Here is a 17,666-nt window from a genome sequence, read left to right as displayed (position 1 = left end):
AGACTGTGAGCTTTTCTCATAAGCTCCAGTTGTCTAACGGCTTGTTCCGTCTTCAACCGGAGAAACCGCTTCGTGCAAATACATCGCCAGTGTATGTCACTTAGGATCGCCACCCTCTTCACTGTGACTTCGGTCGTGGACAGGACCACCAGCTGTTTAGCTTCTGAGGTCGAGTACACCTCACAGGCTCCCACGGCCTTCTTAAACTCTTCATGCACGGACTCACTGGTGCACTCTTCTCTCAAATCCTCGGGTACATCTATGAGGCATTTGTACTGAGACGTTTCTGTCTCACCAGGGGTTTACAGACGATCAACCAGCTCAGGTTTCAGGGTCAACTGACTTTCAGCTTCTTCACCCTGTATGCTTCCCCTGAGCTGACTCACAGCTACAACTTCAAGAATTTTCGTCTTGACCACTTCCAATTCATATTTATCTTCTGTTAACACTCTCTTAGCTCTCCTCAGGTCCAGCTTCTCATGGTATAAGGGAGTGAGTGCAACTTTTTTTTCCTTTTCCTTCTCCAAGGAGGCCTCATTCCCTGAGTGATACTTTGCCAAGCGACTTTTGAGCCTGAAAACTTCTTCCTCTAGCTCAGCTACTCGCCTCTCAGCAGCCCATCTCTGAAACTCTTCCTGCTTCAGCTGCTCCTTTAACAGTAGAGTTCTCTCAGACCTCTCTGTCTCCAATGCGCCCACTCGGCTCTCGACAGCCAGTCTCTCAAGCTTCTCTTGCTTCAAATGGGCTTGTAGTGACTCCTTGAGCTCCTTGATCTCAGCTCTTACATCCACCGAATCACCCGAGCTCGTATTATTTGAGGAGGCATCTGTTTCATACCTCCCATCTCCAGTGGCCAACTCCTGGCCCTGGTCTGTGGCTTCTCCGATAGACTCCTCCATCTTTTTCCGCTCAGCTTCCATCTTGCTGAGTCTTTCCTTAAGGCACGTCTCTGCCCTCTGGAGAACGTCTGCAGCTCCTTCACCTGAGCTTCCAGACCTAGGGTCTTTCTGCGGAGATCACCATTTTCATCACGGGTGTACTGCAGAGTGGTCTCAACCACTTGGCGCATGTGCTCTGCATCCGCCTTATCATCCTCTAGTTTTTCTTTAACCCTGAGGAGATCCTCACAGTCTCTCTTAATTTGTTGCAGTTCCCCACTGTGTTCACCATATTCCTTCTTGGATTCATACAGCTCCCGGTTGAACTGTTCGCGCAGTCGTTCAAGGGTTTGTTCACACCCAGAAACTTCATCCTGCAGCGCCTCCTTCTCAAGCTTCAACTGCAAAACCTCCTCCTTGGTTTTGCGGCAGTCCTCCTTAATTTCCCGGAACATTTCCTTCCATTGGTTAATTTCCTCGTTGCTTCCCTCCAGGTCTCGCTGTAAGTTCCTCACAGCCTGGTATATTTTCTGCCATTCAGACTCCAGGCTTCGCTGGTCTGAGGACACATTCTCCAGGTTTTCCCATAGTTGCTGCACGTTACTCTGACACTGCTGCCTGATAGGCTCCAGCTCTTGGTCATGACTGGCCACCTCCCCTTTCAGGGCTGTCAGATCCTGATCCTTCTGTCTCAGTACTGTACCAGAGGTTGCTACTGGCAACGTCACCTCCTCTTCTGCCTCTAAAGGAGGATCCACACTTGAAACAAAGGCACACAGTACTACATTTTCTTTATTTTCACTTTCAGCACAGACTCCAGGAGCATCCTTTTTGTGGCCCTTGCGCCGTCGACAACGAGAGGGGGACTCTCTCCCCTCATCTAGCCCCTCCTGACTGACCTCTCTTTCTACTTTCATAATGTCACCGTCAGTTACGGGGTCTGTGTCACTCCCCATGGTTTTGTGGACTAACAGGTCACCTCCCACTTTGACGTCAACCCCTTCTACTGGAGCTACCCCGTTATCAACAGTCAAATCTTCATTTTTAGGCGGTACCAACCCACATTGATTGCATTTTATTTTAATCGCATGGGCTATATATGTCATTTTTATGTGGATTTGTGTCTGATTTTTTGTCTACTGACTTTTTTCTAGTATTAGAATTTTCTCGGCTATGACTTTCCATCATACAGCTATCTGGAGAGCATAGGATATATTGCCTGCCCTCAGTCTTCGGATCAACAGTCCTAAACTATCTGCTTTCATCCGACAAGCATCTAAAAGAAGATTTTCTACTACTGCTATGAAAACCCCTTTATCTGACCTGTATACTATGTTGCAACTACTACTATTCTGGACTATATGGCGGTCAGCTATACACACAATAATATTTTGTCAATATATTTACTATTGCTTAGTGTATAGCAGTATTATCCGTAATAAGGCTGTTTCCATGTACATCGTTCTGTTGCGCGCATTATTTAGTGCGGGCATACGATCTTTATGTGCGCATGGTTATATGTGCAAGACTGAGCAATCAATATGATTGGGAGCAATAATAATAATAATATATCTGTGGCATGACTGTTCCCATACATATAGTGCTGGCATGCGCATCTTTAATTTATATATGGGACTTTTTATATTGATATTTTTCTATTGATATTTATGGATGTACATATGTGATTAACAGCCATTATACTCAGAAATTAATTTCTACCCTTTTATATTTTTCCTGATGTTGTATGACTGTGGATTATAACAATATCAGGTTTTGGTGGAATGACTGCCTATCTAACTAAAGGGATATACTTGCTATTTGTGGGGGATACGCTTTTTCATGTGCAACCTTGTTTGATCTTTTCCATACTGATGATGGCACTGTCACCTATGATATAAGATCTTTTATGAATGATATTAACCTTATATCAGGGTATAATATTACATGTAATACCTGGTATATATTATTCCTTAAGATCACTTATATAACTATACAGGTATCGAGGGGTGAAGCCTTGATGGGAGATAGTATGACGCACTTTCCCTTTATTGAGATCTACTACTCAGCTAGTTATGGGCATAGGCATATAGATATACCCACCTTAATTCCATCTTATCTGCCTCCACATAGTGCAGACGCGCCTCGTGCAAGCGCTGCTCGCGCCATGTGGCGTCGCTGGCCGGGCGGGTTGCCGGGGTGACGGGGGAGATGACGCATGTCCTCCTCCCCGTCACTTCCTGCGGACGCCGGCTGGCCGCGCCACGGGGCGGAGCAACATGACGTGTTGCGCGCCGATTCGTTAGTGGCCTAGATTCATTCATTTAAATAGCCCCCGCTTTTAACTTTCAAACACGCCTCCTAACGAAGCCGGAAGGTGAAACGCGCGTCGAGGCTACTGCACGGGTCCCCAGCATAACTTGCTCTATTCCATACCATGACTCAAGGTAATTCCTATGCTTTATATTTCTTTCAAGTCTTCTATTGACATGCACAAAGATAGAATCAGGCTGCATATAATCCTTCTGATTGATCGCTAGGAATGTATCTTATTGCTGTGCAACATGCCAGAGCAGCCTTTGGTTCACCATAATTAGTAGGATGCCTTACATAGATTAAATAGGACCCAATGTGTCTCTATTATTTCTTTCTTGTGATAGATACTCTATCACCTCCTCTATAGTGCCATTGCAGTAATTTTGGTCATTCCAAACCTTTTTAGCTGATCTGTTTCTATGCTGTATATTTATTACATTGAATAAAATTTGTTATCTTCTTATAAACTGATCCCACAGTTTGTCTTAATTCCTGCCAGTCTTCAATGAAATATTATATGCTGTATCACCAGGTTGGTGACATTGATTTGGGAATGCTCTGCTTCTTGGCCTTTTAACCAGTAACAAATTTTGGTTTTCTATACTCCACGCTCTTGTGAAAATCCGCCCCCTTTTGAGACTCCACCCCCTTTTGGACCCCCACACCTGTAGGGGGAATTTTTCAAAAAAAATCAACAATAGTCTTAGGACCCAGTTCACAAAATCTCTTACCACCTCCCCGGGCACTCTGGGACAATACTGGCGCCCCCGGAGAGTTCACAGAATGGTCCACTGCCGCCACTCCATACGGTGCCCACAGCTCCTGCGGTTCCTGCACCATGTCCAGTAGAAGTTTCCCAAATACCTGCTGCGGTCCCAACCGGCACCTTAATCGCTCAATAGCTTCATTCTCTTTTGCTGCTCTGTTCACAGCCATCACGGTATACTATTCACACTAGACACTTCACCGCTTTCCCCGGGAAAAATTTTCGTGACCCGCCGAGCCACAGCAAACCAGGTTTGAGTGCGAGGACAATTTTCGTAACCCCGCCGAGTTACAGCAAACCAGGTTTGAGTGCGAGGACAATTTTCGTAACCCCGTCGAGTTACAGCAAGATGCTTTAATTTTCGTGACCCCGCCGAGTCACAGCAAGATGCTTGTATCCACACTCGTCCTGTGCCGTTGCCCCTAGCAACCGGGCTGCAGTTCCCTCTAGCAACCAGGCTGCAGTTGCCCGCATTCTCAAACCACATGTAAGGCAGTGCTAGTCATCATACTGGGGGATACTCGCTGCACCGGATCAATTAAAGCACACCAGCCACGCTTTTCCAATTTTCACACTCCAGCAGTTTATTATACATCATAACTGCTATAACCGAGTCCAACTCAGTGGCTCGCCGACATATTACATATAATGTACAGGAGCCTTTCAAGTGGCAGACAGGCCCACTTGGCTCCAGTTGCAGCCCCCAGCAAAGTCACTTATAGAAATGTCCACATCAATCAGTGCTTTTACCTTCGCCGGGTTTTAGCTGCTTCAGACTTATTCTGCCACCACTGTGGCTTACGGCTTCCCAGATGGGGCTCTCCAGCCCTGGTTCCCTCAAAGGCTACTGGTATGTGGTCTCATCCCACATCCAGGCTTTGCCTTCCAGGACTCTTGCCTTCCAAGCCTCTGGCCCTCCAAGGCTACTGGGATCGCTTACACCTTAGGATCCAGCCACCGCCTTTCAGGCTCTACCAGGCTTCAATAGGCCTCACTAGGCTTCACACTCTAGCGGCGTCCCACACGGGAACAGGCCTCACACCTTACACACGCCGTCTCAAGACTACAAGGGTTTATATATCCTGTAGTACACACACAAAGGACCTGTGCTGACGTCACAGTCATGTGATCAAACATTCTGTGTGCACAGGACCTGTGCTATGTCACAGTCATGTGACCAGTCACCTGAGGGGGAGGTACATGGTCAGCCAAAACACATCCTGGACCATTACCGTAATGCCGCAAGTCGCTGCATTACACACCCCACACCATTACTGACCCACTGCCAAACCGGTCCTGCTGAAGGATGTTGCAGGCAGCAGATTGCTCTCCACGGCATCTTCAGACTCTGTCACGTCTGTCACATGTGCTCAGTGTGAACCTGCTTTCATCTGTGAAGAGCACAGGGCGCCAGTGGCGACTTTGCCAATCCTGGTGTTCTGTGGCAAATGCCAACTGTCCTGCACGGTGTTGGGCTGTGAACACAACCCCCATCTGTGGACGTCGGGCCCTCATACCACCCTCATGGAGTCGGTTTCTAACCATTTGTGCAGACACATGCACATTTGTGGCCTGCTGGAGGTCATTTTGCAGGGCTCTGGCAGTGCTTCTCCTGTTCCTCCTTGCACAAAGGCAGAGGTAGCAGTCCTGCTGCTGGGTTGTTGCCCTCCTACGGCCCCCTCCACGTCTCCTGGTTTACTGGCCTGTCTCCTGGTAGCGCCTCCAGCCTCTGACACTACGCTGACAGACACAGCAAACCTTCTTGCCACAGCTCGCATTGATGTGCCATCCTGGATGAGCTGCACTACCTGAGCAACTTCTCTGGGTTGTAGAGTCCGTCTCATGCTACCATGAGTGTGAAAGCACAACTAACATTCAAAAGTGACCAAAACATCAGCCAGAAAGCATTGGTACTGAGATGTGGTCTGTGGTCCCCACCTGCAGAACCACTTCTTTATTGAGGGTGTCTTGATAATTGCCAATAATTTCCATCTATTGTCTATTCCATTTGTACAACAGCATGTGAAATTGATTGTCAATCCGTGTTGCTTCCTAAGTAGACAGTTTGATTTCACAGAAGTTTGACCTACTTGGAGTTATATTCTGTTGTTTAAGTGTTCCCTTTATTTTTTTGAGCAGTGTAGTTTAACCCCTTCCCTCCAAAACCAGTTTTCACCTTCCTGACCAGGCAGAATTTTAAATCAAACGTGTCATTTTATATGGCAATAACTGTGGAATGTTCTTACATACAGTCATGGCCAAAAGTGTTAGCACCCTTGAAACTGTTCCAGAAAATTAAGTATTTCTCCCTGAAAATTATTGCAATTACACATATTTTGTTATACACAAGTTTATTTCCTTTGTGTGATTTGGAATAACACAGAAAAACTGAAAAAAAGACAAATTAGACATAATTTCACACAAAACCCCAAAAATGAGCTGGACAAAATTGTTGGCACCCTCAACTAAATATTTGGTTGCACACCCTTTGGAATAAATAACTGCAATCAATCACTTCTTACACCTCTCACCTGGAATGTTGGACACTCTTGTTTTGCAAAGTTCTCCAGGTCTCTCATGATTGAAGGGTGCCTTCTCCCAACAGCAATTTTAAGTTTTCTCCACAGGTGTTCAATGGGATTTAGATCTGAACTCATTGGTGGCCACTTCAGATCTCTCCAGTGCTTTGTTTCCATCCATTTCTGGATGCTTCTTGAAGTATGTTTGGGGTCATTGTCCTGCTGGAAGACCCATGACCTAGAACGCAAACCCAGCTTTCTGACACTGGGCACTACACTGCGACCCAAAATCCTTTGATGATCTTCAGATTTCATGATGCCTTGCACACAGTCAACACAACCAGTGCCAGACGCAGCAAAACAACCCCAAAACATCTTTAATTAATTGATAGCCGAACCCCATCTGCCACAACCAGGGGCGGTGCCTGCAGTGCCCCTGCCGGTTTAAACCCCTAAATACTACAATCAATAGCAATTGCAGGGTTTAAAAGGCTGGGAGAGGTAGGGGGTTCCCTCTCCCATGCAAATGGCATCCCTGCAATGTCATCACAGGCTGCCGATTGTTGTCATGCCAACCTGAGGTCTTCATGACAACCTCTGGGTCTGCCAGCTATGGTGGAGTATTAGACCATGTCAGGAGCATGGTCTAAAAGGAGTTCTGTCAGTGTAACACTGACAGCAATTATGCATTGCGATGCATTATACCAGTGATCAGAGTAATACAAGTTAAAGTTGCATAGAGGGACAAAGTAAAAAAAAAATTGTAAAGATATAAAAAAAAATATATCAAAATCTATAAACAAAATGAAAAATAATTATACCAATAAATAGTTTATTTATGTAAAAACAAAAAAATTCACATATTTGGTATGGCCGTGTACAAAACAACCTGATATATAAAACTGTTACAGTAGTTAACCCCTTCACTGAACACTGTAAAAAAAAAACAAAAAAAAAAAACTATGGTTTTTCATCATGCTGCCAAAATAACTGGAATAAAATGTGATCAAAAAGCCGCCAAATGTAAATAAAAATGCTATCGCTCAAAACGTCATCTTATTCTGCAAAAAAACAAGCCGCCATACATCTCCATCAATGCAAAAATAAAAAAGTTATAGCTCTCGGAACAATTCTTTTTTCTACAAAATAGTTTTTATTTTGTAAAACCGCTAAAACATAAAAAATTATATAAATGTGGTATCACTGTAATCATACTGACCCGAAGAATAAAGCTGTCATATCAGTTTTAGAACACGGTAAACGGCATAAAAAAAATTATTACCGAATTGCTGTTTTTTTGATCATTCCGCCTCTCAAAAATCAGAATAGAAAGCGATCAAAAAACGTTATGTGTCCGAAAATGGTACCTATAAAAACATCAACTCGTCCCGCAAAAAACAAGCCCTCACATGATACTGTTGGCAGAAATATAGAAAAATTATAGATCTCAAAATATGGAAATGCAAAACTTTTTTTGTAAAAAAAAAGCATTTTTTAGTGTATACTAGCAGCCAAACATAAAAAAACAATATAAATATGGTATCGCTGTAATCGCACCAACCTGAAGAATAAAGTCGGCATAAAAAATAAATAAAGTTAATTAATTCTTCACCTGCTGTTGACTTGTTCATTCTGCCTTTCAAAGATTGTATTAAGGCTCGGCTCACACTTATTCTGCGTTCTACGCTGAGCACTTTTACCAGGATTTCCGTGTAAATCTCTGAAATATGTGATTCAGACGAAACCCCGGCAGAAGATTCCCTATAATGAGGCAGATGGAGACCCTTCTGAAAAGGACACCATTGAACAGAGGCCAGATGGAGTCAAGAGTAACTCTGCTGCCTCATTATAGTGATTGGATCCCAAAAGGGTTTCATTTGAATCATGTCATTTGGAAATGTAGATGGAAAACCCGATGTAACTGCTCAGCATAGAGCTCAGGATAAATGTGATCCAAAATGTTATGTAAAATGTTCCCAGTTAAAGCTTCAACTCAAACCACAACACAAGCAAGTCCCCACTCAGGTCCGTCATCTGTCAATGGAAATATAGGGGGCTTCCATGTTACTGATAGCACAAAGGCTCGAGAAAAGCGCTATGGCTCCTTACCCCCCAAAAGAAATCCAGTGAATTTTGCGCTCCCAAATCCAAATGTCTCCCTGCCTTCGGAGCCCCAGTGTGCCTAAACCACATTTAGCGTCCACATGTTTGGAATTTCTGTAGCGATGAGAGCCTGTCTAATTAACGGGGTCCATGTCTCCAGAAGCATGAGCTGGGCACTACAACGTACGGAGCACAACAATGGCAGATTTGCAATTTTCACTCAGCAACATCCACTGCTGCTTGCTTCTGGAAAACACCCATGGAGTCAAAATAGTCACAACACCTGTAGATAAATTCCCAAAGGGGTATAAATTTCCAAAATGGAGTCACTTGGGGGATTCTGTTCTTCTGGCACTTAGGGGCTCTGTATATGAAGTCCGCAATCTATGCTACGATAATTTGTTCTCCAAGAGTCACATAGCGCTCCTTCCCTTCAGAGACTCGTCGTGTGGCTAAGCAGTACTGTTCAGACACATATGGGGTATTGTCACGTTCATCAAAAATTTTGTGACGAATTTTGGTGCCATTTTTACCCATTTCCCTTTTTGTAAATTTGTGGTTAAAACTAAATTTGTGGTAAAAATGTAATTCTTTTTTCTTCACTGCTCAATGGCGCTCCTTCCATTCTGAGCTTTGCACTGTTGTCAAAATATTTTTCCAATTTTTTTGTGGTCAAAAGTAGTTTTGACCACCAAAAAATTGTTGAAACATCATAAAATAAATAAATAAAATGAAAAAATATTATTATTAACATTATTCAGGAGATATTGCGTAACAAATTGTACGGTTCAATTTATTTTATTATTCCTTATGAAAATTGAAAACTTGGGACCAAAGCAACTTTTAGTGGAAAAATTGGTAATTTTCCATTGACTCAGTCCAATGTTATACAATTATGTGAATCGCCTGAAAGTTAAAATCCTCACCACACCCCTAGATGAATTCCTCGAGAGGTGTAGTTTCCAAAATGGTGTCACTTGTGGGGGTTTCTGCTGTTTTGGCATGTCAGATGCTCTTCAAATCCGTCTTGGCATCCGCAATCTATTCCAGCCAAAATTGCGGTCCAGAATTCAGTTGGCCCTCCTTCCCTTTCAATCCCTGCCGTGTACCGAAACAGTGGTTTTCCACCACATATTTGGAGAAATTGCACAACAAATTTTGCTGCCCATTTTTCCTTGGTACTCTTGTGAAAAGGAAAAATTTGGGACTAAGGCTATGAGCCCACGATCCCTGGATTTTTCCTGAGCGTTTCTGCATCTCCCTGGTAGAAAAAACGCATGCGGATTGTACATGCGTTTTTCCTGCCAGGGACAAGCGGAAGTGAAGCGTTCTTCACATGCATTTCCACATGCGGGTTGTCAAGCGCTTTCCAAGCGATTTTAGCATCACTTGGAAAGTGCTTGACAACTTGGTCACACTATATAAATCCATGCAAACAGCATGGATTTATATAGTGTGACCTGAGAGAATGTAAAAAAAATAAAAAATAAATATCATACTTACCTTCTGATGGCCCCCGGAGTCTTTATCCGAAGCTTCTCGGCTTGCCGGCAGCTCGCAGTACACTGAAGGACCTGCCGATGTCAGTGTCTTGTGACCCATCACATGACTAAATGACGTCAGCGCAGGTCCTTGAGTCCACCGCGATCTGCTGGCAAGCCAAGAAAAGCACACCGTGGGCCATCAGAAGGTAAATATAATATTTATTTTTTATTTTATTCTTTTTTTTACAGGTTCTATGGTACCCGGGTCCGGAGGAGAGTCTCCTCCTCTCCAGACCCGGGTACCATCCACACACTGAAACGCATGGAATGCGCATCTACAGATGCAGTGATGCGGATTCCATGCGTTCCAATGCAAGTCAATGGCGGCGAAAACGCAGCGCTTCCGCAAAATAATTGGTAGTGCTGCGTTTTTTTTTGCAATGATAATCCGCAGCGGAAATTTCCACAGCATGTGCACGGCACATGCAGATTATAATTGGGGAACATGGCAGGCCTTCTACCAAGTGTTTTTTAAGCGTTTCTGCAGCAGAATTGCCACTGCGGAAACGCTTAAAAAATGCATTGTGGGCACACAGCCTAAATCTACATTTTTGCTGGAAAAAATATTTTTTTAAGTTTCATGGCTCAACATTATAAAATTTTTTTGAAGTACCTGTGAGTTCAAGGTGCTCACCATACCTCTAGATAAGTTTTTTTGAGGGGTGTAGTTTCCAAAATGGGGTCACTTGTGGGGGGTTTCCACTGTTTAGGCACATCAGAGGCTCTACAAATGCCACATGGCATCAGCTATCTATTCCAGCCAATTTTGCACTCCAAAAAGACAAATGATGCTCCTTCCATTCTAAGCCCTACCATGCACCCAAAGAGTAGTTTTCCGCCAAATATGGTTATCAGTGTACTCAGGAGAAATTGCACAACAAATCTTAGGGTCCATTTTGTCCTGTTACCTTTGTAAAAATGAAAAAATTGGGGCTGAAGCAACATTTTTGTGGGAAAAATGTATTTTATAATTTTTAGCGGTCAGCGTTATAACATTCTGTGACGCACCAGTTTTATCAAGGTGCTCACCACACCTTTAGATAATTTCCTTGAGGAGTGTAGTTCCAAAAATAGGGTCGCTTGTGTGGAGTTACCATTTTTTAGGTACATCAGTAGCCCTGCAAATGCAACATGGTGTTCGCTATCTATTCCAGCCAATTTTGCACTCCAAAAGTCGAATGATGCCCTTCCTTTCTGAGCCCTGGCATGTGCCCAAATAGTAGTTTTCCACTACATATCGGGTATCTGTGTACTCAAGAGAAACTGCAGAACAAATTATACAGTTCATTTTCGCCTGAAAAAAAAACTAAAATTGGGGCTAAAGCAATATTTATGTGTGAAAAAGTTAATAAACTTTTTAATGTTGTTTTAAGCACTTTGAGGGGTGCAGTTTTTAAAATGGTGTCACTTTTGGGTATTTTCTGTCACATAGGGCCTTCAAAGTAACTTCAAATGGGACGTGGTCCCTAAAAAAATAGGCTTTGTAAATTTTGCTGGAAAATGAAAAATTGCTGAGAAACTTTTAACCCTTCTAACTTCCTAACAAAAAAAATTATGGTTCAGATATTTTGTCAAATTTTTTTACATTTTCGTAAATAAGCACAAATCATATCAACAAAAATGTAATACTAATATGAAGTTACGAATAAACAATGTCACGTAAAAACAATCTCAGAATCACTGAGATACATTGAAGCATTCCAGAGTTATTACCTCATAAAGTGACACTGGTCAGAATTGAAAAAATCGGTCTGGTCAGGAAGGTGAAAAAAGGCTTGGGAGTGAAGGGGTTGAAACAGATAGTCATGTCACAAAAAAACTGTTAAAATATAACATTGACCATGTCTACTTTATGTCAGTGTCATTTTTTTAGATCATTTTTTTTCTTCGGATGTTAGAAGGGTTAAAAATTTAGCAGCAATTTTTTTTTCAATGAAATTTACAAAACTTATATTTTTGGTTAACACTTCACTTTAAAGTGACTTTTACTATATGTCAGAAAACCCACAAACTGCACCCCTCAAAGTATTCATATTCATCATGCATTCATATTCATGCATTCAGAAAGTTTTTTAACTTTTCAGGCGCATCACATGAATTAATGAAACTAGAAGATGGTAATAAGTTGCAAGCTTTCGAGACTACTCAGGCCTCTTCATCAGTAATAGTATAACCTAAATTCTATGCCTGATGAAGAGGCCTGAGTAGTCTCGAAAGCTTGCAACTTGTTACTATCTTTTTATTTAGCCATTAAAAGGTATAAACCACTGAGGGCTCTCAAATCTTAATATTTTTCTATCTACTGGCTAACACGGTACAAAAATATATATTTTCCCTGAAACTAGAAGATTTTTTTTTTACATTTTCACTAAAATGTTCATTTTGCTCCAAATTTTTCATTTTCACATGGGTAAAAGGAGAAAATGGACCCCATAACGTGTAGTGTAATTTCCCTTGAGAACATTCATACCTCATATGTGGACAGAAACTACTGTTTGGGCATATGGCAGGACTTGGAAGTGTAGGAAAACTATTTGACTTTTGGAGATCAATTTTTAATAAAATAGATTATGGATGCCATGTTACATTGTGAGAGCCTCTGAGGTGCTAAAACAGCAGAAACCTTCCACAAGTGACCTCATTTTGGAAACTACATTCCTCAAGGAGTTTATCTAGGGGTGCAGCATTTTACACCCATGGGTGATTTACAGCTGTTTATAGCATTGGGCAGTGAAAATGAAAATTTTTTTTTTCCACTAAAATGTTGTTTAACGCCGACATTTTTAATTTCCAAAAGGGGTAATAGATGAAAATGGACCACATAATTTGTTAAGCAATTTCTCTTGAGTTTGCCAGTATCTTATATGTAATCAAGAACTACTTTTTAAGCACTCTGCAATGCTCATAAGGGAAGAAGCACCATATTGGAATGTACATTTTGCTGGAATGGTTTGCGGGTGGCATGCTACACTGGCAGAGCTCCTGAGGTGCTAGATCAGCAGAAATCACCATAAGTGACCTCAATTTACAAAATACACACCTCAATGAATTGATCTAGGGGTGCATTGAGCATATTGACATCACAGGTGTGTCATAGAATTTTACACTATTGGGCAGTGATGAAAAAATAATTACATTTTTAGCAATAAAATGTAGTTTTAGCCCCAGATTTAACATGTTTACTGTCTCGTTAGTCACTGCTCACGGATAAGCCATGATGTTGGGTAGCCAAGAGGTCCGAGGTCGAAAGCCAAGAGAGTACGTCATAGACAGAGAGGTGAGATGAAGGCGTAGTCAGGAAACACTCTGAGGGCAATATTCCAAGAAGGTACCAGATCACAACAAAAGCGCTAGGCAAACTGATGGTCAAGACAAATCCCATGTCAAGCAGCAAAGGTTAGAATACCAGACAAGGAGCACAGAGTACGCACAGGCACCCCTCATGAGCAAAGATACAATTGGCAGCAATCAAAGGCAGAGAGCTGATTAAATAGCCAGGTAATTACTTTGGATAAGAGACACATGGATGAAGTCCCGGCACACTCTGGTCATGATTAGATGACTAAACTGTCACTCCAGACACTAGCATCTAATTGGGCAGCTGAGCTGTCCATCACCATGCTGACAGCTCAGCATATCCCATTCCCAGGGCAGCACAATGGCTCAGTGGTTAGCACTGCAGCCTTGCAGCGCTGGGGTCCAGGGTTCAAATCCCACCACGGATAACATCTGCAAGGAGTTTTTATGTTCTCCTCGTGTTTGCGTGGGTTTCTCCCAGGTTCTCCGCTTTCTTCCCACACTCCAAAGACATACTGTTAGGGAATGTAGATTGTGTGCACCAATGGGGACAGTGATGATAATGTCTGTAAATTGTCTGAATTGTAAAGAGCTGCGGAATATGTTGGCGCTATATAAATGAAAAAAAAAGAAGAAAGATTCCCAGAATGGATGGCAGAACTGTCATTCACTATGTCCAGACACTCAGATAGGAGGAATCGTGACATTTACAAGGGAAAATAGCTAAAAATTGTGCCATAATTTGTAACACAATTTCTCCTGAAAGTGGCAATACCTCATACAGTATGTGGCTCTACAGAGTCTACAGAGCTGTTTGGCCACTCAACAGGGCTCAGGAAGGAAGAAGAGCTGTTTGACTTTTGGAGAGCAGATTTTCCTAAAATAGTTTGCAGACATTTGCAGACCTGCTAAGTGCCAAAATAGCAGAAACCTCCCTCAAATGACCAGATTTTGGAAATTACACCCCTCTGTAAAATCATCTAAAATGTAGCATTCCATAGATGTTTTTATAGAAAAAAGCACAGACTGGATGTTGCAGAGTGAAAATTGCAAATATGCCAATATAGTGTCCAAAGCATTGTAGAGCCCAGTGCATTGTGCCCAGCTTGTGCTTCTGGAGCCACGCACGCTGTACATTAAGTGGGCTCTCCTCGCTACAGTAATGCCAAACATACAGCAAAAGCAATGAAGTCAGTTTTAGCATTTAGTGAACATGGTAAAAAAAAAAAAAAAAAAAACAATTGTGGAATTGAATTTTTTTTTAAATTTCACCGCACTTTAATTTTTTTTCCCATTTTCCAGTACATTATATGGTAAAATCTATGGTGTTTTTCAAAAGTAAAACTCGTCCTGCAATAAAACAAGCCCTCACGTGGCCATATTGACAGAAGAATAAAAAAAGTTATGGCTCTGGGAAGAAGGGGAGCAAAAAACAAAAAGGCAAAAACAGAAGATGGCCCGAGGGTGAAAGGGTGAATGCCAATGGCTCTAGATATGTTCACACCACTCTATTAAATGATATTCAGAAATAATTTTATAAGTCTCTTTATCATATTAGTTCACACTAGAATATAGCCGTTTACCTTTACAATGAGTCTGAGAACTGCTAAAAATAACCATAAAAAAAAATGTTTAATTACAATGTAGCAGAGTTATGACTGCTACAAGTGTTAAATGTTCTTGCAGGAAAGTTAAAAAAAAACAAAAACAAATATTTACAGCAAAAGTTTTCTATAAAGTGGAGTTAGTTATGTAAATTCCATACTGTACCTAATAAGATCTTGAAGCCTGCCACGCCGTCTAGATTGAATTCCTCATATTCACTCTTCAGAAGTAGTACAGATTTCCAGACGGCAGTTGTAGCACTTCTTACAGCGCTCTCATTATTTGTCGTACAAGGAGTGAATAACGCTAAAGACATAGACAGAAGTAGAAGCCGCATTGTCAACTGAAATGTACCTGCAGCTGCCGTGCACAAGTAGTGGAGGTAGGAGTCTCTGCTTGCTCAGTAGATCACCATCTGTATATAGGATGCAGCAAAACTTCTGTTCTGCTTGTGGGAGGGCTCGCTCTAATGGCTTATTAACCTTTTATTCTAGAGCAGAGATACTCCGGAATCAATGGACCTGCTCAATCACACTCTTCAGCAGGCACTGCAACCTCAATCTTATGTATCACAACAACCTATAATTATGGGCACCTATGTGAATCACAGATCAGGCTCATTAGAAGATAGGATATGTGCACATGTCTTTTTTAGGTAGGAAAACCCTCCAAGTTTCCAAGAGAAAGACACTTCAGGAAACGCCAGCTTTATTTGAAAGGTTTGATTTGAGAAGGTTGATGTGTGAGCATCCCCCAATTTTGCATTTGTGGAAAGTGGTAGCAGCATTCTGTACCACTGAGATGGACACTCACCATTGTGAGGTTTATTAAGTTTTTTAAGTCACTTGGCACTTTATGGCACGGAGTCACTTTTTTACTCTTTTGTATGGCTGGTGCTCCCCAAAAAATACCAAATACACTCCCCTGATGAATCCCCGATAAGGAGGAAGAAACGCGTCGGGAGGGATTTTTTTGTGGGTGACAGTTTTAGGACATATTTGGGTACTGCCCTTGTCAGGGCGGGAGCTAACACCAGGGGCACGACAGGGTAGATTTTCTTCTAAGGAACCAATGGACTGAATGGGATGAAGAAACCTGAATGATGCCCACGTGCAAAAAAATGGGTGAGATCTACACATGTCACTAATACTTGATAACACTTTATGTTTTTTCATTTGCTGACCAGGATTGGTTTGAAATTATTGGCCTTTTTCTAGGTCATATGGTTGCATTCTAAGAGGGCTGTTCAGACACTATATGTCTTAGATTTATTTGGCTATTCTGATATCTTCTGCCTCTTGTCTGATATATTTTTTAGAGGTTGTATTTGTCAATCTTGATATGAATAAGATGTAATTAAGGACTGGTATCAGATTTTGGAGATATTTATTATACACTCTTTTTAGAGATTTATTAAAGGTTATATTTTTAAGAGATACCTCGTGGCTGTTATATATAGACAGCTTTATTTTTCCCCTAAAGCGTGTTTTTTAGCATTTTTCTTTTACTTCCTGTGCGCTTTTTGGACATTTTTGACCACTGGTTGGTGTTTTCTAGACTTTTTCCAGCATTTTTGTGACATCCTTTTTTCACCGGGGTTTTCAAGTTGTTGTTTTTTTAACTCCATTCAACAATGAAACTTGCGATTTTTCAAGTAAAAATGGCTGCAAATGTTCATAGAGACACCAGGCATCTTTGAACCATCCTGTTAACTTGTATAAACTATTTAGCGTATTCAGAGCAAAAAATGTCCAAAGAATGGTTAGGTCACTTCTTTCAACCGCAAAGCATTTTTGAAAACCTGATGAAGCTTAAAAGAAGCTCAAAAGAGCTTGTTTTTACATGGAAATGTATATGTTCATTCTTTTGCGCGTTTAGATACCACTTTTTCAATGGGGGGGGGGGTTCTGCTCGAGAAAGGTGTTGTGTGCACATACCTGGGGGTCTTTCAGTATATAATGCTTATATCAAATGTCGAAAAATTAATGGTATCAGATATCTGCACTTACGATTTTCCCAAAAACTCTTTTAACTTGGTTTTGCAGAATCTGTTATTAGCTCTACTAATGTCTTTCAATATAAGGAAAAAAGAAGATGGGGCATAATTCACTGTGTCTGTGATTTGTCAGATGTGCGGCAATGTTAAAGGGAGTCTTTCAGCAGATTTTTGCTATGTAAACTGAGGTCAGCATTAGGTAGGGGCTAAGAAAATGATTTTAGGGATGTGTCACTTATTAGGCTGTGTGCTGTTGTTTCCGGACAATGAAGGTATTATCACTAGGATATTATCACTGCCAGACTAGCTCCCTTCTGCCACGTGGTCCGACCATGCCCCTTTCTCTAATTAGCAGCTTACTGTCAATATACAATGTACATAGAAAGTTGTGGTGTGGGCAGGGTTAACTCTCTGAGCTCTGCTACATTTAAGAACTCTGACTGTGTCACAACTGCTGCACCCAGTAAACTAAGTGACACATCGCTGGAATCAGGTTTTTTTTTCCTACATTATGGTGCTCACAGATCAGGTAGCCAAAACTTGGTGACAAATTCTTTTTAACAGTACCACTTTTCATTACAGGTTCTGGTATATTTGAAGGCAAAAAAATCCGCAGGGCTATTCTTAATGTCAAAAATACTGGAT

General features: G+C 41.7%; 1 protein-coding gene across 1 annotated transcript in view; it reads right to left on the bottom strand.

Moving 5' to 3' along the window:
• CUNH16orf89 (chromosome unknown C16orf89 homolog) overlaps positions 1-15,490 on the bottom strand; it is a 124,791-nt gene extending 109,301 nt beyond the window's left edge. The window contains exon 1 of the mRNA XM_073645746.1: positions 15,191-15,490. Coding sequence (XP_073501847.1) covers positions 15,191-15,362 — 172 coding nt within the window. The 5' untranslated portion in view covers positions 15,363-15,490. The remainder of the gene's footprint in view (positions 1-15,190) is intronic.
• Between the last annotated feature and the right edge of the window lie 2,176 nt (positions 15,491-17,666).

The sequence above is a fragment of the Phyllobates terribilis genome, unplaced genomic scaffold, assembly GCF_046119375.1.
Source record: "Phyllobates terribilis strain yellow unplaced genomic scaffold, ASM4611937v1 Scaffold_9__5_contigs__length_417890890, whole genome shotgun sequence".
Classification (NCBI taxonomy): domain Eukaryota; kingdom Metazoa; phylum Chordata; class Amphibia; order Anura; family Dendrobatidae; genus Phyllobates; species Phyllobates terribilis.
This window is presented reverse-complemented; position numbering and strand designations above follow the sequence as displayed.